Genomic DNA, 24,701 nt, shown 5'->3' with positions numbered 1-24,701 from the left:
GATGCTTTGTGTGATGGCTTCGGGATTCTGCAAGGACCTGACGCCGGAGATGAGAAGCAGGTACATTTATCCAGGAACACGACAGGAACAGCGTCAGCACACGGGTAAACAAGGACATATGACAAACAATCCCGAAGCAGGGAACAGAGCTAGGAAACAGTCAGATATAGGGAAGGAAATTACACAAGTAATTGAGTCCACGTGAGTCCAATGAGCGCTGATGCGTGTGACGGGGAAAGGCAGGTGTGCGTACTGAAGGTGGCTTGAGTGCGTAATGTTGGGGAGTCTGGCACCCTCGAGCGCCAGAGGGAGGAAGAGCAGGAACAGGCAAGGAGCAATGTCTTTCATGGTGGTAGCTTTATCAGCGGCTCCTGATATTGTCTGTTGTAATGGATATGTCAGGCATCCATTGTTCTTAGAATAGATGTTTTTGCGGTTGTCGGTATTTGCATCCTAGGTTTACATAATTTCTAGCTGCAGTCTAGTAATTAGTATCTAAAATGTGTTCTTATTCTGTAGGGATCGATAGTCTCAGAGTTGAACCATTTCCAGCCGTGTAACCAATGCTCCACGAGTTATGGTTAGGAATTCAACAACCATTGCTTACACTGGTGTTTGCGTGGTCTGATGTGAATTTCCTCAGGAGTGGGTTTTATTCGTAACAATAGAAAAGGCGGTTCCATGACGCCAGATCTATGCTCACGGTGGCATGGCCGCTGACTAGTTAAACTTTACAGGGAATACAATTCTCTAAAACTGAAGGTTAACCTCACATTACATCATTTCACAAATAGTTTCATCTTTACTAGACGCCGACCGATTATGATTTTTCAACGCCGATACCGATTAATGGAGGACCAGAAAAAGCCGATACCGATTAATCGGCCGATTAAAAAAAATTGTAATAATGATTTTAAAATGTATTTATTTGTAATAATGACAATTACAACAATACTGAATGAACACTTATTATAACTTAATATAATACATCAATCAAATCAATTTAGCCTCAAATAAATAATGAAACATGTTCAATTTGGTTTAAATAATGCAAAAACAAAAAGTAAAAGTGCAATATGTGCCATGTAAAAAAGCTAACGTTTAAGTTCCTTGCACAGAACATGAGAACATATGAAAGCTGGTGGTTCCTTTTAACATGAGTATTCAATATTCCCAGGTAAGAAGTTTTAGGTTGAGGTTATTATAGGACTATATCTCTCTATACCATTTGTATTTCATATACCTTTGACTATTGGATGTTCTTATAGGCACTTTAGTATTGCCAGTGTAACAGTATAGCTTCTGTCCCTCTCCTCGCCCCTACCTGGGTTTGAACCAGGAACACATCGACAACAGCCACCCTCAAAGCATCGTTACCCGTCGCTCCACAAATGCTGCAGCCCTTGCAGAGGAAGGGGAACAACTACTCCAAGTCTCAGAGCGAGTGACGTTTGAAATGCTATTAGCGCGCACCCCGCTAACTAGCTAGCCATTTCACATAGTTTACACCAGCCTAATCTCGGGAGTTGATAGGCTTGAAGTCATAAACAGCGAATGCTTAAAGCATTGCGAAGAGCTGCTGGAAAACACACGAAAGTGCAGTTTGAATGAATGCTTACGAGCCTGCTGGTGCCTACCATCGCTCAGTCAGACTGCTCTATCAAATATCAAATCATAGACTTAATTATAACATAACACACAGAAATACGAGCCTTAGGTCATTAATATGGTCAAATCCGGAAACTATAATTTCGAAAACAAAACGTTTATTCTTTCAGTGAAATACGAAACCGTTCCGTATTTTACGGGTGGCATCCATAAGTCTAAATATTCCTGTTACATTGCACAACCTTCAATGTTATGTCATAATTACGTAAAATTCTGGCAAATTAGTTCGCAACGAGCCAGGCGGCCCAAACTGTTGCATATACCCTGACTCTGCGTGCAATGAACGCAAGAGAAGTGACACAATTTTCCTAGTTTAATATTGCCTGCTAACATGAATTTCTTTTAACTAAATATGCAGGTTTAAAAATATATACTTCTGTGTATTGATTTTAAAGAAGGCATTGATGTTTATGGTTAGGTACATTCGTGCAACGATTATGCTTTTTTCGCAAATGCGCTTCTGCTCAATCATCCCCGTTCGGCAAAGTTGGCTATCTTTGTTAGGAAGAAATAGTCTTCACAGTTCGCAAAGAGCCAGGCGGCCCAAACTGCTGCTTATACCCTGACTCTGTTGCACAGAACACAAGAGAAGTGACACAATTTCCCTAGTTAAAAGAAATTCATGTTAGCAGGCAATATTAAATAAATATGCAGGTTTAAAAATATATACTTGTGTATTGATTTTAAGAAAGGCATTGATGTTTATGGTTAGGTACACATTGGTGCAACGACAGTGCTTTTTTCGCGAAAGCGCTTATTAAATCACCCGTTTGGCAAAGTAGGCTATGATTCAATGATAAATGAACAGGCACTGCATCGATTACATGCAACGCAGGACAAGCTAGTTAACCTAGAATATCATCAACCATGTGTAGTTAACTAGTGATTATGTTAAGATTGATCGTTTTTTATAAGATACTTTTAATGCTAGCTAGCACCTCACCTTACCTTGCCTGCTGTCTCCTCGTGGAGTGCAATGTAATCGGCCATGATCGGTGTCCAAAAATGCTGATTACCGATTGTTATGAAAACTTGAAATCGGCCCTAATTAATCGGCCATTCCGATTAATCGGTCGACCTCTAATCTTTACTCATTCATTTTATACAAGAATTAGATGCAAACCTCATCACTGAGGCACCTGTATAAACCGAGTGAGGGTAATGTGGCTGTATTGTCTTTCATGAGGTCACAAACATGAAACAAAATGGACCGGGTCGTAGCTGGCTTCTCCACCGACCGTTTACACATTCTCCAAAATAGGAGAATTGTTCCATTCTCAAATTCTGGAACGTAGTAGAATTGGCCTGGAGAATGATTTTGTCTTCCTGTGAAACTCTCTCTCAATTGCATGGTCAGGGAGAGTCTCTGTGGTATTTACGACCTGGGGCAATAAAACCTGGGTTTAGGAGAGTGAGAGAAAGAGAGGGGGAGGCCATGATCTACACCCAGAAAGGGCCACGTCATGACAGCGCTCTCTGGGATTTGTTAATAAGCATGTTGTTTTTAATGTCGTCTTTGTTCCTCTTTGAACTCCATTAGAGATACATAACAGGTGGATTAGAGAGAGATATTGAGAGGAAAATCAATGCTTGATTGAGTCGCTGTCTGGCTGCAATAACTGGTTTTCAGCTCTGTCTGGTGATGCATGTATTTTTAATAGAGCAATGCTATACTGAGAAGATTGCAACTATAATTGTAATCCGTGTAACACCGCTGTAATCAAACCTGACTAGGTATAGTTTATGAAATGATCCCGTCTCAATCCAGTGTAGAAATTATGATATTGTACAACCTCAACTAACATCACATTAACATATTACTAACTGACTGACTAAACTGATGAACATCATATATCTTGCCTGTCTTGACCTTGGTATTTGACAATGAAATGACAGAGCAACATTTGAGCTAATATATTTTAATTAATTCAGTTCACCATATTTGAGATTCAAATACAGATATTCAGTCATTTTCAAAGGTTTCAGTTGCGGACTGTTTTGGATCCCATGGTGTTCTCACCAACTGTCAGTCACCATAACTGACACATCTAATGACACACACACGCACACACTCACAGGGTTTCTGTTAGGAAAAAGTGTTGACGGACAAGTTTTTAATTTCTGTCCTGATAATGTTGAGGGAGCGCGTGCGCCTGAGCAAACATAGAAATACCTGGACTGCTGTGCAGAAATGTAGGAAAGTGTTTTCTAACATCCATTGCGAATGTATGCTATTCCAAAAAACTTTCCAACAATCTCCCCATCGATAATCGCCAATCCTCAGTGTGAAAGAGCAGTGGAAGTTATAGGTCTACTGCTGCATTGACCTATGGACAATGAGTTCCATGCGCTCATTTCTTTAGCCGCCAATGGATCACGGTGTATCAATGTGTCCATATGGCAGAGGCTGGTGATCTCGTATTAGTTAACTTTTAACTATTCCATTTTTATTATTATAATTCAGATCAACGATTTAGAGAAATGAAAACGTTCTTATTGAAATGAAACTGTTCCACGAAATGTGCATATGAAAATCATAACTGGCACGCAGAAGGGTAGAAACTTGAAACTCATGCACCGCCTATGAAGTCTTATCAAATAATTACCTCCATGTTTCCATGGTGGGATTTTGCCTGTAGGCTACTTTGAAGCAAGGTAAGACGTGCCCAACAATATGAAATAAAACATTGCATCGACTGGTATTTCCATCAACGAATAAAAGCATTATTCTGCAATGGGATTTTTTTATCCGTTCATTTTGACCAGCAACAGTTTTATCGGCTTTTCATTTTTTTTCATCGGCCAAAAGGCTTTTCATTGATTTTATTAGCCAAAAGTAAATTGCTTACTAACAGAAACCTTGTTACACACACACACTCTCTCTCTCTCTCTCTCTCTACACTATAAATACAAAAGTATGTGGACACCCCTTCAAATTAATGGATTCGGCTATTTTAGCCAAACTCATTACTGATAAGTGTATAAAATCGAACACACTGCCATGCAATCTCCATAGACAAACATTGGCAGTAGAATGGCCTTACTGAAGAGCTCAGTGGCTTTCATCGTGGCACCATAGGATGCCACCTATCTAACAAGTCAGTTCATACAATTTCTACCCTGCTAGGAAATTGTAAGTGCTGTTATTGTGAAGTGTAAATGTCTAGGAGCAACAACGGCTCAACCACGAATTGTTAGGCCACACAAGCTCACAGAATGGGACCGCTGAGTGCTGAAGCACGTATAAATCGTCTGTCCTCGGTTGCAACACTCACTACCGAGTTCCAAACTGCCTCTGGAAGCAACGTCAGCACAAGAACTGTTCGTCGGGAGCTTCATGAAATGGGTTTCCATGCTCAATGCCAAGCGTCGCCTGGAGTGGTGTAATGCTCGCCGCCATTGGACTCCAAAGCAGTGGAAACGCGTTCTCTGGAGGTATGAATCACACTTCACCATCTGGCAGTCCGACGGACATATCTGGGTTTGTCAGATGCCAGTAGAACACTACCTGCCCCAATGCATAGTGCCAACTGTAAAGTTAGCTGTTTTTCATGGTTCGGGCCCCTTAGTTCAGTGAAAGGAAATCTTAACCCTACAGCATACAATGACATTCTAGACGATTCTGTGCTTCCAACTTTGTGGCCACAGTTTGGGGAAGGCCCTTTCCTGTTTAAGCATGACAATGCCCCTGTGCATAAAGCGAGATCCATACAGAAATGGTTTGTCGAGATCGGTGTGGAAGAACTTGAGCCCTGACCTCAACCCCATCAAACCCCTTTTGGGATGAATTGGAACGGCGACTGCAAGCCAGGCCTAATCATCCAACATCAGTGCCAGACCTCACTAATGCTCTTGTAGCTGAATGGAAGCAAGTCCCCACAGCAATGTTCCAACATCTAGTGGAAAGCTTTCCCAGAAGAGTGGAGGTTGTTTTAGAAGCAAAGGGGGGACGAACTCCATGATTTTGGAATGAGATGTTCGACGAGCAGATGTCCACATCCAATGGTCATGTAGTGTATGTACTATGTACCGTATGTCGGTGTGTGTGTACCATATGACGTGTGTGTGTGTACCGTATGACGTGTGTGTGTGTCCTTCTCGGCTCAGCTCATGTGTGTGTTGTGTTGGTTCCACTAGGCCCCCTCCCCAGTGAAGCCCAATGCGCTGGACCGTACGGCTGCCTGGCTGTTGAATATGAATGTTCAGTATGTAGACCATGAGGGGATGGACCCCGAGTCCAGAAACAGAGAGGATCTCACTCAGGCCGAGAAGGTAACGTCACAAACCAAACTCCATGTAACCCCCCTAACCTTCCAGTACCCCTGTTCTCAGCACCCACCCTTTAGACACCTCCTCTCCAACCAACCTTCAACACCCCCCACGCACTTTAACCAGCATTTTCTCTACTCCCCTCAACTTCCAATGTCAAGCCCTCATTCCTACCCTTAACCCTACCCCCTTACAACTTACAATCACTCACAATAAACCTGCATCTCTAATAACAGATACTCCGTTTGTATGGTCAAAGGATTTCAACCAGGTATTCCTAGACTCTTACAGTCAAATTGTGAATGTGTGTGTGTATGTCCGTGTGTGTGTGTGTGTGTCCATGTGTGTGTGTATGTCCATGTGAGTGTGTATGACCATGTGAGTGTGTGTGACCATGTGAGTGTGTATGTCCATGTGAGTGTGTATGTCCATGTGAGTGTGTATGTCCATGTGAGTGTGTATGTCCGTGTGTGTGTATGTCTGTGTGTATGTCCATGTGTGTGTGTATGTCCATGTGTTTGTATGTCCATGTGTGTGTGCGGGGAGAATGCTTCCCGCTTCTGCTGCTGCTCCTTCACCTGCTTCTCATCCCAATGGCTGTCAGCTCTCAATGCTTTGATTGGCTGTCACATACACACATCTCCACTGCCTATTGGCTGTCACAACCACCTGTGCTGCACATCATGCTTACATGATTTTATGAAGCAGCAAATAAGAGAAAATAGGGGATTGACAGTGAGCAGCACTTATTTTCATAGCTTTATTCATATTTCACGTTTGGTCCAGTGTTCTTGTGAAGGACAGCGTTGAGTCAACTTTTTTATCACATTCTCTGGTGAGGTGTGCTCTGTTTCTACCTGGCCGAACCCGCTTCCCTTGAATGCTGCTGAAGGAGCCCGGATGTGTGTTTTATTGAAGCCAGGCAGGATTTGATTACACCTCTAATTTCTCAGACAGCACCAACCCTCTCCTCTTCAGGACCGCTCACAGGTCCGGAGGGAGGTCAAGGGGAGCTTTTCCCGGCTTATTCCTGAGTCCAGGGCTTGAGCTGCGGGGGTTGAATCCCTCTCCTCCCTCTCCTCCTTCTCTCTTCTGGAACAGTACTCCACTTAAGTCCCCAGTTTTAGAGGTTAGGGATCAAATTCGAGTGCTGGTGGGATTTGGGACATGGAAGGAAAAGAAACTCATCTCTCTCAGGAATAAGGGTGGCTTAGAAAAGTTGGAAGTTTTACTGTGAGTGTTGGCTAATGTCTACTTACAGTCTTTAACACTTCCACACTTATAATCCTGCCCTGTCCAAGTTTCAGCTTCCCTTCAATATTTGACTGTTTAAAACTTAAAATGGAACCAGGTGCACAAAAAAAAAAAAAAAATGGATAAGAAGCAAAAATGGTGAGGAAATTATGGAAATGAGTTGATACACCTGTCAAGGTCTACCTTAAGGACCACTGTGATGAGGAGAACATTGACAACGATTATTGTGATGATAACAATGCCGGTTATTGCTCTCTTCACTGACCACCTCTACCTAGAAACAACAGGACAATTGAATGGGCCAGTATGGGTTGGCGCCATTGACATAAGTATCGGTTTCCCAGTGTTAATGACGATGATGATGACTATGATGATAATAAAAACTCTCTCTCTTTCTATCTCTCCTTTCTCTAGTACCAGCAGGAGGTGGCTGTAGTGTTGTTGAAGATGATTCTGACTCTTCCTTTAACCCTATCTGTCTCCTTTAACCCCACCCCCCCACCCACCCCAGTACCAGCAGGAGATCGTGGTCCTCCAGGAGAAGCTGCGTGTGTCGGTCCAGAAGCTGGAGGAGTATGAGGCTCGTCTGAAGGGTCAGGACGACGGTGCTCAAAAGGTTCTGATGGAGTACCAGGCACGGCTGGAGGAGTCTGAGGAACGCCTGAGACGACAGCAGGATGACAAGGACCTCCAGATGAAGGGTATTATAAGCAGGTACATAAGGTGTGGGGATCAGACCCTTTCCAGACAGAGACTGGTGAAAGTAAGAGAAAGGGAGAGATGGAGAAAGTAAGATGGAGAGTAAGAGATGGAGAGAGAAACAGAAAGAGAGAAAGATTTGGTAAGAGAGAGCAAGTATACGCAGAGCGAAAGAGGGGGAGAGGGAGTGTATGCTAAGAGAGAGATGGAGAGAAAGGGAGATGGATGGATGATGTTATCTGCTGTGTGTTTCTGATGTTATCTCCTGGTCTGTGATGTCAGAAGACATACAGCTTCCATGTTCCTTTCAGATCCGTGTCACACTGAACCCTGTTAACTCAATTAGAGCCGACACACAGACACAAGCACACACAAAGACAAGCACACATGCGCGCACACACACACACACACTCACACACAATGCACACACCTCTCACAAACTCAGTTAGAAGTTGTACACCCCTACACACACCTCTAACAAACTCAGTTAGAAGTTGTACACCCCTACACACACCTCTAACAAACTCAGTTAGCAGTTGTACACCCCTACACACACCTCTAACAAACTCAGTTAGAAGTTGTACACCCCTACACACACCTCTCACAAACTCAGTTAGAAGTTGTACACCCCTACACACACCTCTCACAAACTCAGTTAGAAGTTGTACACCCCTACACACACCTCTCACAAACTCAGTTAGCAGTTGTACACCCCTACACACACCTCTCACAAACTCAGTTAGAAGTTGTACACCCCTACACACACCTCTAACAAACTCAGTTAGCAGTTGTACACCCCTACACACACCTCTCACAAACTCAGTTAGAAGTTGTACACCCCTACACACACCTCTAACAAACTCAGTTAGCAGTTGTACACCCCTACACACACCTCTCACAAACTCAGTTAGAAGTTGTACACCCCTACACACACCTCTCACAAACTCAGTTAGAAGTTGTACACCCCTACACACACCTCTCACAAACTCAGTTAGCAGTTGTATACCCCTACACACACCTCTCACAAACTCAGTTAGAAGTTGTACACCCCTACACACACCTCTCACAAACTCAGTTAGAAGTTGTACACCCCTACACACACCTCTCACAAACTCAGTTAGCAGTTGTATACCCCTACACACACCTCTCACAAACTCAGTTAGAAGTTGTACACCCCTACACACACCTCTCACAAACTCAGTTAGAAGTTGTACACCCCTACACACACCTCTCACAAACTCAGTTAGAAGTTGTACACCCCTACACACACCTCTAACAAACTCAGTTAGAAGTTGTACACCCCTACACACACCTCTAACAAACTCAGTTAGAAGTTGTACACCCCTACACACACCTCTCACAAACTCAGTTAGAAGTTGTACACCCCTACACACACCTCTCACAAACTCAGAAGTTGTACACCCCTACACACACCTCTCACAAACTCAGTTCGAAGTTGTACACACACCTCCTAAATACATAGCAGATCAGCAGTCCCAAGATACCCTCATTCTAATAACTACATTGCTCAAAAAAATAAAGGAAACACTTAAACAACACAATGTAACTCCAAGTCAATCACACTTCTGTGAAATCAAACTGTCCACTTAGGAAGCAACACTGATTGATTTGTGGCCTGCTGGAGGTCATGTTGCAGGGCGCTGGCAGTACACCTCCTTGCACAAAGGCGGAGGTAGCGGTCCTGCTGCTGGGTTGTTGCCCTCCTACGGCCTCCTCCACGTCTCCTGATGTACTGGCCTGTCTCCTGGTAGCGCCTCCATGCTCTGGACACTACGCTGACAGACACAGCAAACCTTTTTGCCACAGCTCGCATTGATGTGCCATCCTGGATGAACTGCACTACCTGAGCCACTTGTATGGGTTGTAGACTCCGTCTCATGCTACCACTAGAGTGAGAGCACCGCCAGCATTCAAAAGTGACCAAAACATCAGCCAGGAAGCATAGGAACTGAGAAGTGGTCTGTGGTCACCACCTGCAGAATCACTCCTTTTTTGGGGGTGTCTTGCTAATTGCCTATAATTTCCACCTTTTGTCTATTCCATTTGCACAACAGCATGTGAAATTTATTGTCAATCAGTGTTGCTTCCTAAGTAGACAGTTTGATTTCACAGAAATGTGATTGACTTGGAGTTACATTGTGTTGTTTAAGTGTTCCCTTTATTTTTTTGAGCAGTGTATATTAAACATATTATACTCTACATACAGATCTAAAGTACTAACAGACCAGCAGGCCCAAAATACCCCTCTTATAAACTCAGTTCCAGTCTGTAGTCTGCCATACAGCTGGAAGGTCCTGCCAGACTAGTGTGAGCCAAAGTAACACACAGTATTCTGTTCTGTATCCACATACTCTGCCTTATTTCATACGCTGGGTGTCTGTTGTGCTTTGTGTTGCTAATGTCCCTTTAACTGTGTGCGTGTGTGTGTGTGTGTGTGTGTGTGTGTGTGTGTGTGTGTGTGTGTGTGTGTGTGTGTGTGTGTGTGTGTGTGCGTGCGTGCGTGCGTGCGTGCGTGCGTGCGTGCGTGCGTGCGTGCGTGCGTGCGTGCGTGCGTGTCCAGGTTAATGTCGGTGGAAGAGGAGCTGAAGAAAGATCACAATGACATGCAGGCTGTGGTTGACTCCAAACAGAAGATCATTGATGCACAGGTGAGAGTCAGTCACATATACAACTCCATACAGTCAGTTTGTTGACTGTTTAAAGCCCCATAGGGCCCCCGAGTGGCATAGCGGTCTAAGGCACTGCATCTCAGTGCAAGAGGTGTCACTGCAGTCCCTGGTTTGAATCCAGGCCGTGATTGGGAGTCCCATAGAGCGATGCACAATTGGCCCAGTGTCGTCCGGGGTAGGCCGTCATTGTAAATAAGAATGTGTTCTTAACTGACTTCCCTAGTTAAATAAAGGTTAAATAAAACAAATCAAATAAATAGAGCAGGGCGGTCCCTAGTGTCATGAAACATTACTGCAGGTCATTATAAACATCTTAGAATGAGTTGAGCGCACACACACACCCACTTCCTGTTTGCAATGTTTAAACCTCATATAGAGAGACGCTTGAAGAATACTCAGAAGCCCATGTAACTCCTAGTCAACTGTGCACAATATATTGGGATGTATTGCTATGTGTGTACATCCGTCCCTTTGTGAGGGAGTGTGTTGTCTGCTACAGGACATGAAGGCTGACAGAACATAGAAATACATAGAGATGTTTAATTCAAGCTGTCAGATCTCTGTGGCAGTGACTAGGCTCGGATGGCAGAGCGCAGCACGACTCTACGCTTTAGTCTTACAGACTAACTAATATCCACATTTACATTATTCTTCCAGCCTGTCTGTCGACAAGCGTGTTGAGACAAGGGGACTCATTTTAACTGTAAATTCTGTCTCCTCCTGCTCTGTGTTGTAGCGTTTTCTGATCCAGACATGTTGCATACACACAAACGTATGAGTTATGTGAGTTAAACAAAGTTGAATAGATCTAGTGTTAAAAGACTCCTCAATGTCAACTCACAGACAGCGATGCACACACACACACACACAGCTCATTCGCACAGTAAAGTAATGTAATAATCCCCAGTTTACAATTGGCTCATTCATCCCCCTCCTCTCCCCTGTAACTACTCCCCAGGTCGTTGCTGCAAATGAGAACGTGTTCTCAGTCAACTTACCTGGTAAAATAACGGTAAAAAAAAGAAAGAAAAAAAAATGGGAGTTGAGTGTGGAAACAAACTGGCGGTGGTAAGGCAATGAGCCGCTCCCTGAGTCAACAGACAGAGAGCATGAATATGGAAAGCTCATTAAGGAGAGAGAGAGAAGAGAGAGGGAGAGAGGTGAATAGTGAATTAGAGAACACCTCGGGTGGATGAATGCGACAGCACTATAGATCATTCTGTTACCCCGCACACAGACACTAACAGGACCAGGAAACTACAATCAAATGTTTCCATGAATGTATCTGCGTGTCTAGTTGTCTGTGTACTTCACCACCTATCTTTACACAGGTCTATATTTGGTATCTCTCTCGTTGCTGTCTACCACTTTCCTCCGTCTCTACCTCTCTAATACAGTGTTTCTCTCTCTCTTTCTATCTCTCTCGGTAGGAGAAACGTATAGCGTCTCTGGACACGGCCAACGCCCGTCTGATGAGTGCCCTGACCCAGCTGAAGGAGCGCTACAGCATGCAGACCCGTAACGGCATCTCCCCCACCAACCCCACCAAGCTCCAGATCACTGAGAATGGAGAGTTCAGGAACAGCAGCAACTGCTAGAGTCAGAGAGAGGGTGTGTGTGTGTGTGTGTGTGTGTGTGTGTGTGTGTGTGTGTGTGTGTGTGTGTGTGTGTGTGTGTGTGTGTGTGTGTGTGTGTGTGTGTGTGTGTGTGTGTGTGTGTGTGTGTGTGTGTGTGTGTGTGTGTGTGTGTGTGTGTGTGTGTGTTGTCTGGTGCTTGTAGAGGACACTTCCTTATATGGACACTACATGGTGAGGAGAATGTGAGTGAGGAGACCACTGCCAGGGGCCAAGCGAGGAGGCGGGACTTCAGTTTGACAGACAGCAGACCAGGAAAGAGACAGCGAATCAATGGACAGAGCTGAACACCAGATGGGCCCTGCAGAGGAGAAGCCGGGACAAGCTGTAGATATGAACTGAACTCTCCGTCAATCAATCGACTTGGATGTTTCCATTGGATGTATGCAGTTGCTGGGACAATTTCAGGCTCTGTTCCCTAAAGCTTGGGTCAAACCACTATATAATCAACACATTGTCTGTCAGATAGTCACCCAAAACCTCTTTACTCTTCTCTCCTCTTCTCTTCTTCTCTGTTTTCCTTTCCTCTCCTGACCTCCTCTCTTCTTGGTTTATTTAGATCTTATCTCATTCTTTTAAAAACCAAATAGGAGCTTTGACATATTTTTTGTCCAAACTGATCTTTAATTTTAAGTCCTTGAGTGTGTTCCAAAGTGCCCCACTATCCCCTACCCCCATGTCCCCTACATAGTGCACTTTGTGAAAGTTATTGGTACATGAAACGCCTTAAGTAAGGAACCCACCTCTACTTTTTCCTTCAGCCCCCTTCTTCCTGCCATAAAAGGCACAACTTATAATACTGTGGATTTGTAAAGGAATAAATATATTGTATAAATACATCACGTAATGTATTATAAACCCACAATAATTAACTATATGTGAGACTATATTAATGATATTTAATATAGATGTATGCATATTTATTTTTTTCCTCTATAAAGTATACATGAGATATAGTTATATTTGAAAGACTGCAGCTGTACTGTGTATTATAGGGCATAGGGGGAGAGGCTGCACACTATGCAGTGAGTAGCACCATCAACAGATTAAATAGTTAGAATGCTATTTTATTTCTTCTTAACCTTTAGTTTATCCAGGTTTTCTAGACAGACCTGGTTGGGTCAAGGTTTGCTTTAGTGCTTCATCATTAATGTTGAATCAACGTTGAAACAATGTTGTATGTTGGTTGTGTGTCCCTCTGCATTTGGAGGTATAGGACTGGCTCATTGTAATGGCTGGAATGGAATGAATGGAGTGAAACATGGTATCAAACACATGGCAACCACATGTTTGACTCCATTCCAAAACTCCATTCCAGCCATTACAATGAGCCTGTCCTCCTATAGCTCCTCCCACCAGCCATGGTTGGTCTCATAGACCCTGTAGTACAAGGAGAGAGAGAGTTGTGTTGTTTAACACAACATTATACTATACACTGGACTGGTGTCGGTCACGTGACCTCACAGATTAGAATATTACTTTTTCTTAAAACTCTTAAGTAAGAATGTTACTCTTAAAACTCCTGTTAGCTAATTAATGTCAATGAAGCATGCTGCATCGAGACTGTGACCCCCACTTCGCTTTCAAGCATCTCTCTCCTCTATTTCTCTCCCCTTCTTCATTCCCTCTCTCCCTCTCTCTCTCTCTTCTGAATGTGAAGATGCTACTCAAACGCAGTTGGTCTAAATATTGGGTGTATAAGTCCTTCTGAATGATCCTATAGCTGCTGTTCGGCTCGCCCCCACCAGACATTTCAGCATCTATATTTGGTATATTTTTCTATTCCTTTTTCTTACCTTTACAGATGAATTAATAAGAGTGATGAAATCTGCATGCTTCATTTTGGTGCTATAACCAATGGTAGCGCCAGACTGTCAGCTTTTGTTTTCGGTTGCCAATATAGGAAGATGATAAACTTCTGTTTTTATGAGTTGCTACAGAAATAAACATATATTATATGTGATTATATATCCTATTATATACAGTTTCCAGTCAAAAGTTTGGGACACACCTACTTATTCAAGGATTTTTTTATTTTTATTTTTTTACTATTTTCTACATTGTAGAATAATAGTGAAGACATCGAAACTATGAAATAACACATATGGAATCATGTAGTAACCAAAAAAGTGTTAAACAAATCTAAATATATTAAGTAGCCACCCTTTGCCTTGATGACAGCTTTGCACACTCTTGGCATTCTCTCAACCAGCGTCATGAGGAAGTCACCTGGAATGCATTTCAATTAACAAGTGTGCCTTGTTAACTCTTATGGCTGCAGGGGCAGTATTGAGTAGCTTGGATGAAAGGTGCACAGAGGTGCCCAGAGTAAACGGCCTGCTCCTCAGTCATATTTGCTAATATATGCATATTATTATTAGTATTGGATGGAAAACACTCTGAAGTTTCTAAAACTGTTTGAATTATGTCTGTGAGTATAACAGAACTCATATGGCAGGAAAAAACCTGAGAAGAAATCCAAACAGGAAGTGGAAATTCTGAGGCTGGTGGATTTTCAACCAAGCTCCCATTGGAATCCCAGCGAGATATGGATGACTTCCTACAGCTTCCACTAGATGTCAACAGTCTGTAGAACTTTGTCTGATGACTCTACTGTGAAGGGGGGCCGGATGAGAGGAGAATTAGTCACCACTGACATGAGGTGACCATGCGCGTTCACATAAGAGGGAGCTCCGTTCCATCGCTCATCTGAAGTCAATGTAATTCTCCAGTTGGAACGTTATTCAAGATTTATGTTAACAACATTCTAAAGATTGATTCAATATATTGTTTGACATGTTTCTACTGACTGGAACTTTTGGACATTTCGTCACGTTTTAGTGAACGCGCTTTGTGACTTTGGAATTGTTTACCAAACGCACTAACCAAAGTAGCTAATTGGACATAAATAACGGACATTATCGAACAAATCAAGCATTTATTGTGGACCTGGGATTCCTGGGAGTGCATTCTGATGAAGATCATCAAAGGTAAGGGAATATTTATCATGTAATTTCTGGTTTCTGTTAACTCCAACATGGCGGATAATTTGACTATAGTTCTGAATGCCGTCTCAGATTATTGCATGGTTTGCTTTTTCCGTAAAGTTTTTTTGAAATCTGACACAGCGGTTGCATTAAGGAGAGGTATATCTATAATTCCATGTGTATAACTTGTATTATCATCTACATTTATGATGAGTATTTCTGTTGAATAGATGTGGCTATGCACTATCACTGGATGTTTTTGGAACTAGTGAACGTAACACGCCAATGTAAACTCAGATTTTTTTATATAAATATGAACTTTATCAAACAAAACATACATGTATTGTGTAACATCAAATCCAATCAAGTTCATTTTATATAGCCCTTCGTACATCAGCTAATATCTCGAAGTGCTGTACAGAAACCCAGCCTAAAACCCCAAACAGCAAGCAATGCAGGTGTAGAAGCACGGTGGCTAGGAAAAACTCCCTAGAAAGGCCAAAACCTAGGAAGAAACCTAGAGAGGAACCAGGCTATGAGGGGTGGCCAGTCCTCTTCTGGCTGTGCCGGGTGGAGAGTATAACAGAACATGGCCAAGATGTTCAAAATGTTCATAAGTGACAAGCATGGTCAAATAATAATCAGGAATAAATGTCAGTTGGCTTTTCATAGCCGATCATTGAGAGTTGAAAACAGCAGGTCTGGGACAAGTAGGGGTTCCATAACCGCAGGCAGAACAGTTGAAACTGGAATAGCAGCAAGGCCAGGTGGACTGGGGACAGCAAGGAGTCATCATGCCCGGTAGTCCTGATGTATGGTCCTAGGGCTCAGGTCCTCCGAGAGAGAGAAAGAAAGAGACAAGGAGAGAATTAGAGAGAGCCAAGATTTTCAAAATGTTCATAAATGACAAGCATGGTCAAATAATAATCAGGAATAAATGTCAGTTGGCTTTTCATAGCCGATCATTAAGAGTTGAAAGCAGCAGGTCTGGGACAGGTAGGGGTTCCATAACCTCAGGCAGAACAGTTGAAACTGGAACAGCAGCAAGGCCAGGTGGACTGGGGACAGCAAGGAGTCATCATGCCCGGTAGTCCTGACGTATGCTCCTAGGGCTCAGGTTCTCCGAGAGAGAGAAAGAAAGAGAGAAGGAGAGAATTAGAGAGAGCATACTTAAATTCACACAGGACACTGGATAAGACAGGAGAAGTACTCCAGATATAAAATAATGTATTTTCTTCTTAACGCATTTGAGCCAATCAGTTGTGTTGTGACAATGTATGGGTGGTATACAGAAGACAGCCCTATTTAGTAAAAGACCAAGTCCATATAATGGCAAATAAGTAAAGAGAAATGACAGTCCATCATTACTTTAAGACATGAAGGTCAGTCAATACGGAACATTTCAAGAACTTTGACAGTTTCTTCAAGTGCAGTAGCAAAAACCATCAAGGCTATGATGAAACTTGCTCTCACGAGGACCACCACAGGAAAAGAAGACCCAGAGTTACCTCTGCTGCAGAGGATAAGTTCATTAGAGTTAACTGCACTTCAGATTGCAGCCCAAATAAATGCTTCACAGAGTTCAAGTAACAGACACATCTCAACATCAACTCTTCAGAGGAGACTGTGTGAATCAGGGCTTCATGGTCGAACAGCTGCAAAGAAACACTACTAAAGGACACCAATAAGAAGAAGAGATTTGCTTGGGCAAAAAAACACGAGCAATGGACATTAGACCGGTGGAAATCAAATCAAATGTATTTATTTAGATAGCCCTTCGTACATCAGCTGATATCTCAAAGTGCTGTACAGAAACCCAGCCTAAAACCCCGAACAGCAAGCAATGCAGGTGTAGAAGCCCGGTGGCTAGGAAAAACTCACTAGAAAGGCCAAAACCTAGGAAGAAACCTAGAGAGGAACCAGGCTATGAGGGGTGGCCAGTCCTCTTCTGGCTGTGCCGGGTGGAGATTATAACAGAACATGGCCAAGATGTTCAAATGTTCATAAATGACCAGCATGGTCAAATAATAATAATCACAGTAGTTATCGAGGGTGCTGCAAGTCAGCACCTCAGGAGTAAATGTCAGTTGGCTTTTTTAGCACGTCCGGTGAACAGGTCAGGGTTCCATTCCGCAGGCAGAACAGTTGAATCTGGAGCAGCAGCAAGGCCAGGTGGACTGGGGACAGCAAGGAGTCAACATGCCAGGTAGTCCTGGCGCATGGTCCTAGGGCTCAGGTCCTCCAAGAGAGAGAAAGAGAGAGAGAGAGAAGGAGAGAATTAGAGAGAGCATACTTAAATTCATACAGGACACCGGATAAGACAGGAGAAGTGATCCAGATATAACAAACTGACCCTAGCCCCCCGACACATTAACTACTGCAGCATAAATACTGGAGGCTGAGACAGGAGGGGTCAGGAGACACTGTGGCCCGATCCGATGATAAGAAGGAGAGCAATGGAGTGCTGCATCAGATGACCAGGCCTCCACAATCACCCAACTTCAACCCAATTGAGATGGTTTTGGATGAGTTAGACCGCAGAGTGAAGGAAAAGCAGCCAACAAGTCCTCAGCATATGTGGGAACTCCTTCAAGACTGTTGGAAAAGCATTCCAGATGAAACTGGTTGATGGAATGCCAATAGTGTGCAATGCTGTCATCAAGGCAAAGGGTTGCTACTTTGAAGAATCTAAAATATATGTCACGTCTACTCCCGCTCCCCCTCTCTGGCACTAGTTGTCGCCAGTTTACTCATTATTACGCACAACTGTCATCGTTACGCTCACCTTCCTGATTACCTCCCTATATCTGTCACTCCCTTTGGTTCTTTCCTCAGTCGTTATTGACTCTGTTTATATGTTTCATGTCTGTATGCTACTCGTGTTTCTTGTTTCGTTCCATGTTAGTTTATTAACTAAATTCACTCCTTGTACTTGCTTCCCGATTATTAGCGTACACGTTCTTAGCGTACACGTTATAGAATAACACCTCACCAAAGGGAAGCAACAGGGATTTATTTACATTTTTTTACTGGTGACGTCGGGTCCAAGGGCAGCTGCCAAAGCAACCAGGGATGCCTCAGCTGGCTCGTCAGGCTTCCATGACAGCTGGCTCGACAGGTTCTCAAGCCTCGGTTGGCTCATCAGGGTCCCGCTCCTCAGCCGGCTCTACAGGTTCCCGCGCCTCAGCCGGCTCTACAGGTTCCCGCGCCTCAGCTGGCTCTGCAGATTCCCACGCCTCAGCTGGCTCTGCAGGTTCCCGCGCCTCAGCAGAAGCGATCGGCCCGCTGCTGGTCCTTTGGACCGTCCCTCTGGTCGTCGTCCTGCGGCTGGACCCGCACGTCAGGGAGGGGGTACTGTCATGTCTACTCCCGCTCCCCCTCTCTGCCGCTCGTTGTTGCCAGTTTACTCATTATTATACATACCTGTCATCGTTATGCTCACCTGGCCTCATGATACTCACCTGGACTCCATCACCTTCCTGATTACCTCCCCTATATGTGTCACTCCCTTTGGTTCTTTCCTCAGTCGTTATTGACTCTGTTTATATGTTTCATGTCTGTATGCTACTCGTGTTTCTTGTTTTGTTCCATGTTTGTTTATTTATTAAATTCACTTCCTGTACTTGCTTCCCGTTTTATTAGCGTACACATCACAGTATAAAATATATTTTGATTCGTTTAACACTTTTTTTGGTTACTACATGATTACATGACTATATGATATGTGTTATTTCATAGTGTTGATGTCTTCACTATTATTCAACAATATAGAAAATAGTCAAAATAAAGAAAAACCCTTGAATGAGAAGGTGTGTCCAAACGTTTGACTGGTACTGTATATGATAACGATTAGTGTATCAAGAGGCTGGACAGGCTTGGAGACGAGTGTAAATTAAATGTTCACATTATTTTTACCTAGTTTTTTTTTTTTTTATGTACCTTGTGTTCAATAATAGTGCTCTATCGATCGATATGACATCATGTAAATTGTAGATAGCTCAGTCAGTCATCTGTCCTGTTCAGTTAGATCCAGGTTTTAGCCTGGAGATCTAAGTCTCTCCTCTCCACCGCCACATGCATTATTCTCTTTTCCGATCAAGGGAAAACCACTTTAAAATTAATAGTTGCAAAAAAATGTAAAATGACAATTTACTGTGGAGAGGTGTTGGATGACTTCAGGTGTGTAGAGGACAGGGAGAATCCAAACGTCCAGCGTTCTATGACCAATCAATTGTGGAGAAAGATAAACACAAGCACAAAATCCCATTTCTCATCAGCCAAACTCTATGCACTTTTAAAATTAGGTTTTAAGCATTGTTAGTCTACTTTCCATTAAACCCCCGTCTTTTGGACTGCAGAAGTGTGCACTCCGGGCTTGATTAGCCATGTCATGGAATGCACTACCAAACCTCTTGATTTCAGATGATTGGCTCAAGTTACTTCAACAATGATGTATTTTATTTCCAGAGTTTGAAGGGGAAAAGAGTGCTGACTGTGATATTAGGGACTTAAGTCTAGTCCCCTGAGTAGTCTCCACTTCTCACCTGTAGCCCTCTACCGTGGAACCTTACCTTACAAACTACCCTGTGCCATTGAAATGCCAACTCTCCCAAATCAGCTAGATTAATACTGGTATAAACCTTCTAATGATCTATTAGTGTTACCAGGGCAACACAACATGAAGCCTCTTCCATAGAAATAGGGAATGCAATGTCCTTTCATTTGGCTATCAATTCTAAATCTTGGGTATGTTTCTGGTAACATCCCAGCTCTGTTCCACCTTCATTAAGTTGTTAGAGAATATAGGAGAGTCAGAGAGAGAAATGTGATGATGATGTCGCTGTAGCCACACAAACTCATTATACATACAGTACAGTTAGAGCCAGTGAGAAAAATACCATAAACTAAATATACATCTATAAATAAAGTCAAATATGTATGTTTTCTAATATCTTAGAAAATACTTTTGTAAGTATGTTGAAAGTGAAGTATTTGCTGGATTCTGCTTCCTTGGACAACAGTGGTGAAAACAATAATGTACAGAGGAATTTGTTTGTGTTGATGATATATTCAAAACAATGTGGCTGTGCAATTTATGTACATTTGCAACTAGACTTATTAAAGTTTTATTTAGCTATTTTAAGCCTCTGCCTTGTGTGTTCTTTGCCACTGTGGTAAAAATATTTTCCAAAAAGGACTTCTCAAATGTATATGTACAGTTGAAGTCGGAAGTTTACATACACCTTAGCCAAATACATTCTCCGTTTTTCACAATTCCTGACATTTAATCCAAGTAAAAGTTCCCTGTCTTAGGTCAGTTAGGATCACCACTTTATTTTAAGAATGTAAAATGTCAGAATAAAAGTAGAGAGAATTATTTATTTCAGCTTTTATTTATTTCATCAAATTCCCAGTGGGTCAGAAGTTTACATACACTCAATTAGTATTTGGTAGCATTGCCTTTAAATTGTTTAACTTGGGTCAAACGTTCCGGGTAGCCTTCCACAAGCTTCCCACAATGAGTTGGGTGAATTGTGGCCCATTCCTCCTGACAGAGATGGTGTAACTGAGTCAGGTTTGTAGGCCTCCTTGCTCGCAAACACTTTTTCAGTTCTGCCCACACATTTTCTATGGGATCAGGGCTTTGTGATGGCCACTCCAATACCTTGACTTTGTTGTCCTTAAGTCATTTTGCCAAAACTTTGGAAGTACGCTTGGGGTCATTGTCCATTCGGAAGACCCATTTGCGACCAAGCTTTAACTTCCTGACTGATGTCTTGAGATGTTGCTTCATAATTTTCCTACCTCATGATGCCATCTATTTTGTGAAGTGCACCAGTCCCTCCTGCAGCAAAGCACCCCCACAACAGAATGCTGCCACCCCCGTGCCTCACGGTTGGGATGGTGTTCTTCGGCTTGCAAGTCTCTCCCTTTTTCCTCCAAACATAACGATGGTCATTATGGCCAAACAGTTATTTTTTTGTTTCATCAGACCAGAAGACATTTCTCCAAAAAGTAAGATCTCTGTCCCCATGTGCAGTTGCAAACTTTAGTCTGGCTTTTTTTATGGCGGTTTTGGAGCAGTGGCTTCTTTCTTGCTGAGCGGCCTTTCAGGTTATGTCGATATAGGACTCGTTTTACTATGGATATAGATACTTTTGTACCTGTTTCCTCCAGCATCTTCACAAGGTCCTTTGCTGTTGTCCTGGGATTGATTTGCACTTTTCGCACCAAAGTACCTTCATGTCTAGGAGACAGAACGCGTCTCCTTCCTGAGTGTTATGATGGCTGCGTGGTCCCATGGTGTTTATACTTGCGTACTATTGTTTGTACAGATGAACGTGGTACCTTCAGGCTTTTGGAAATTGCTCCCAAGGATGAACCAGACTTGTGGAGCTCTACAATTTTTTTCTGAGGTCTTGGCTGATTTCTTTTGATTTTCCCATGATGTCAAGCAAAGAGGCACTGAGTTTGAAGGTACACCTTGAAATACATCCACATGTACACCTCCAATTGACTCAAATGATGTCAGTTAGCCTATCAGAAGCTTCTAAAGCCATAACATCATTTTCTGGAATTTTCCAAGCTGTTTAAAAGCACAGTCAACTTAGTGTATGTAAACTTCTGACCCACTGGAATTATGATACGTTGAATTATAAGTGAAATAATCTGTCTGTAAACAATTGTTGGGAAAATGACTTGTGTCATGCACAAAGTAGATGTCCTAACCGACTTGCCAAAACTATAGTTTGTTAACAAGAAATGTGGAGTGGTTGGAAAACAATTTTTTTGACTCCAACTTAAGTGTATGTAAACTTCGGACATCAACTGTATATGCATTTTTCATGTGACACATCCGACATAAATCCTTAACATATTTCCAGCCTCAACCTATAATACAACCGTGACCCACCAGTGATTTCAGACCTATCATTTGGTAAACACTGTTTCAGATTATTGACAGGTGGTAAATCAGATACAACTTGGCTTAGAATGAGAAAATGAACACATTTTCAAAGCTGCTCAGTCCAGTAATAGGGTGATACAGAGAGCTATTTAGAGGGGAATGTGGAGGGAGAGAGGTAAAAGAGGGAGAGCGATAGAGAGGAAGATGGAGAGAGATGTAAAAGAGGGGTAGTGAATGGTGCATGCTCCTCAGCTAGGCTGACCTATATACTGCCTGATTGTTATTCCCCACAGTAGCTGGGAGAGAAGAAGGAGAAAGATGGACAGAAGAGGAAAAGAGGGAGAATGCTCCAAAACTTAATAGCTGAAAATGCACAAAAACTCTATCCTACATTACCTGAGGTAGACGTTATGCATGACAGTCAGTCAGTCCATTAAAGTGTGCTATTTCCTATGTAGGCCTGTACATGGTATTCTACCATTTATTCAGTGTAGGCCTGTACATGGTATTCTATCAGTTATTCAGGGTAGACCTGTACATGGTATTCTATCAGTTATTCAGTGTAGACCTGTACATGGAATACTAACAGTTATTCAGTGTAGACGTACACTTCAGAAGCAGAGGCTTAACACCAGTGTAGAATCAGTGCCCTGTGGTCAACATATTAGACTGTGTATAATATTTATATTACATTGTAAAATCTAACAAATCTAAGATCAAGGATTAAACACAGGGAGCCCAGAACGATGGCAATCAGAGCATCACTGCTATCCTATAACACAATAATATAACACCTTGGCTGTCCACATACACTTCAAAGGCTGTTGTGTTGGACTGATTGAACTAATGAATGTATTTCCATTGACTCAGGCCCAGCAGCAGGGAGCAGGGAGCAGGGAGGGAGGGAGCAGTCAGTGGGTAGGGACTGGAACTCATTAATAGCGCCTCCTCATCGTGTTTATTTCACAGAGATGTCTCTAATTGCTCCCCACGAGGCTCAATTAGCGCCTCTCTCCCTACCTGCCTCCTGTTCTCCCTCCCTGCCTGCCTGGGCTGACTGCCTCCCTGCCTGCCTGGGCTGACTGCCTCCCACTCTCCCTACCTGCCTCCCTCCCTGCCTGGGCTGACTGCCTCCTGTTCTCCCTCCCTCCCTGCCTGGGCTGACTGCCTCCCACTCTCCCTGTCTGCCTGGGCTGACTGCCTCCCACTCTCCCTACCTGCCTGGGCTGACTGCCTCCTGTTCTCCCTCCCTGCCTGCCTGGGCTGACTGCCTCCCACTCTCCCTACCTGCCTGGGCTGACTGCCTCCTGTTCTCCCTCCCTGCCTGGGCTGACTGCCTCCTGTTCTCCCTCCCTGCCTGGGCTGACTGCCTCCTGTTCTCCCTCCCTGCCTGGGCTGACTGCCTCCTGTTCTCCCTACCTGCCTGGGCTGACTGCCTCCCACTCTCCCTTCCTGCCTGGGCTGACTGCCTCCCACTCTCCCTTCCTGCCTGGGCTGACTGCCTCCCACTCTGTCTACCTGCCTGGGCTGACTGCCTCCCACTCTCCCTTCCTGCCTGGGCTGACTGCCTCCCACTCTCCCTTCCTGCCTGGGCTGACTGCCTCCCTCTCTGCCTGGGCTGACTGCCTCCCTGCCTGCCTGGGCTGACTGCCTCCCACTCTCCCTTCCTGCCTGGGCTGACTGCCTCCCACTCTCCCTTCCTGCCTGGGCTGACTGCCTCCCTCTCTGCCTGGGCTGACTGCCTCCCTTCCTGCCTGGGCTGACTGCCTCCCACTCTCCCTCCCTGCCTGGGCCGACTGCCTCCTGTTCTCCCTAGCTGCCTGGGCTGACTGCCTCCCACTCTCCCTACCTGCCTGGGCTGACTGCCTCCCACTCTCCCTACCTGCCTGGGCTGACTGCCTCCCACTCTCCCTTCCTGCCTGGGCTGACTGCCTCCCTTCCTGCCTGGGCTGACTGCCTCCCACTCTCCCTCACTGCCTGGGCTGACTGCCTCCTGTTCTCCCTACCTGCCTGGGCTGACTGCCTCCCACTCTCCCTCCCTGCTTGGGCTGACTGCCTCCTGTTCTCCCTACCTGCCTGGGCTGACTGCCTCCAACTCTCCATACCTGCCTGGGCTGACTGCCTCCTGCTCTCCCTTCCTGCCTGGGCTGACTGCCTCCCTCTCTGCCTGGGCTGACTGCCTCCCTTCCTGTCTGGGCTGACTGCCTCCCACTCTCCCTCCCTGCCTGGGCTGACTGCCTCCTGTTCTCCCTAGCTGCCTGGGCTGACTGCCTCCCTCTCTGCCTGGGCTGACTGCCTCCCACTCTCCCTACCTGCCTGGGCTGACTGCCTCCCACTCTCCCTTCCTGCCTGGGCTGACTGCCTCCCTCTCTGCCTGGGCTGACTGCCTCCCACTCTCCCTTCCTGCCTGGGCTGACTGCCTCCCACTCTCCCTACCTGCCTGGGCTGACTGCCTCCCACTCTCCCTTCCTGCCTGGGCTGACTGCCTCCCTCTCTGCCTGGGCTGACTGCCTCCCTTCCTGCCTGGGCTGACTGCCTCCCACTCTCCCTCCCTGCCTGGGCTGACTGCCTCCTGTTCTCCCTACCTGCCTGG

The 24,701-nt window shown here is 44.3% G+C and overlaps 1 protein-coding gene across 7 annotated transcripts in view; it reads left to right on the top strand.

Moving 5' to 3' along the window:
* Positions 1–20,344, top strand: part of LOC129818116 (disabled homolog 2-interacting protein-like) — a 405,090-nt gene extending 384,746 nt beyond the window's left edge. For 6 of the 7 annotated variants that reach the window (XM_055873700.1, XM_055873703.1, XM_055873704.1 and 3 more), the window contains 4 exons: positions 5,806–5,940; positions 7,703–7,905; positions 10,472–10,559; positions 12,011–20,344. In XM_055873700.1, coding sequence (XP_055729675.1) covers positions 5,806–5,940; positions 7,703–7,905; positions 10,472–10,559; positions 12,011–12,178 — 594 coding nt within the window. In that variant the 3' untranslated portion in view covers positions 12,179–20,344. The remainder of the gene's footprint in view (positions 1–5,805; positions 5,941–7,702; positions 7,906–10,471; positions 10,560–12,010) is intronic. The other variant, XM_055873702.1, reaches the window with a different exon arrangement.
* The last annotated feature ends 4,357 nt before the right edge of the window (positions 20,345–24,701 follow it).

The sequence above is a fragment of the Salvelinus fontinalis genome, chromosome 21, assembly GCF_029448725.1.
Source record: "Salvelinus fontinalis isolate EN_2023a chromosome 21, ASM2944872v1, whole genome shotgun sequence".
NCBI classification, from domain to species: domain Eukaryota; kingdom Metazoa; phylum Chordata; class Actinopteri; order Salmoniformes; family Salmonidae; genus Salvelinus; species Salvelinus fontinalis.
The sequence above is the reverse complement of the archived record's forward strand: the minus strand, read 5'-3'. Positions and strand labels throughout refer to the sequence as shown.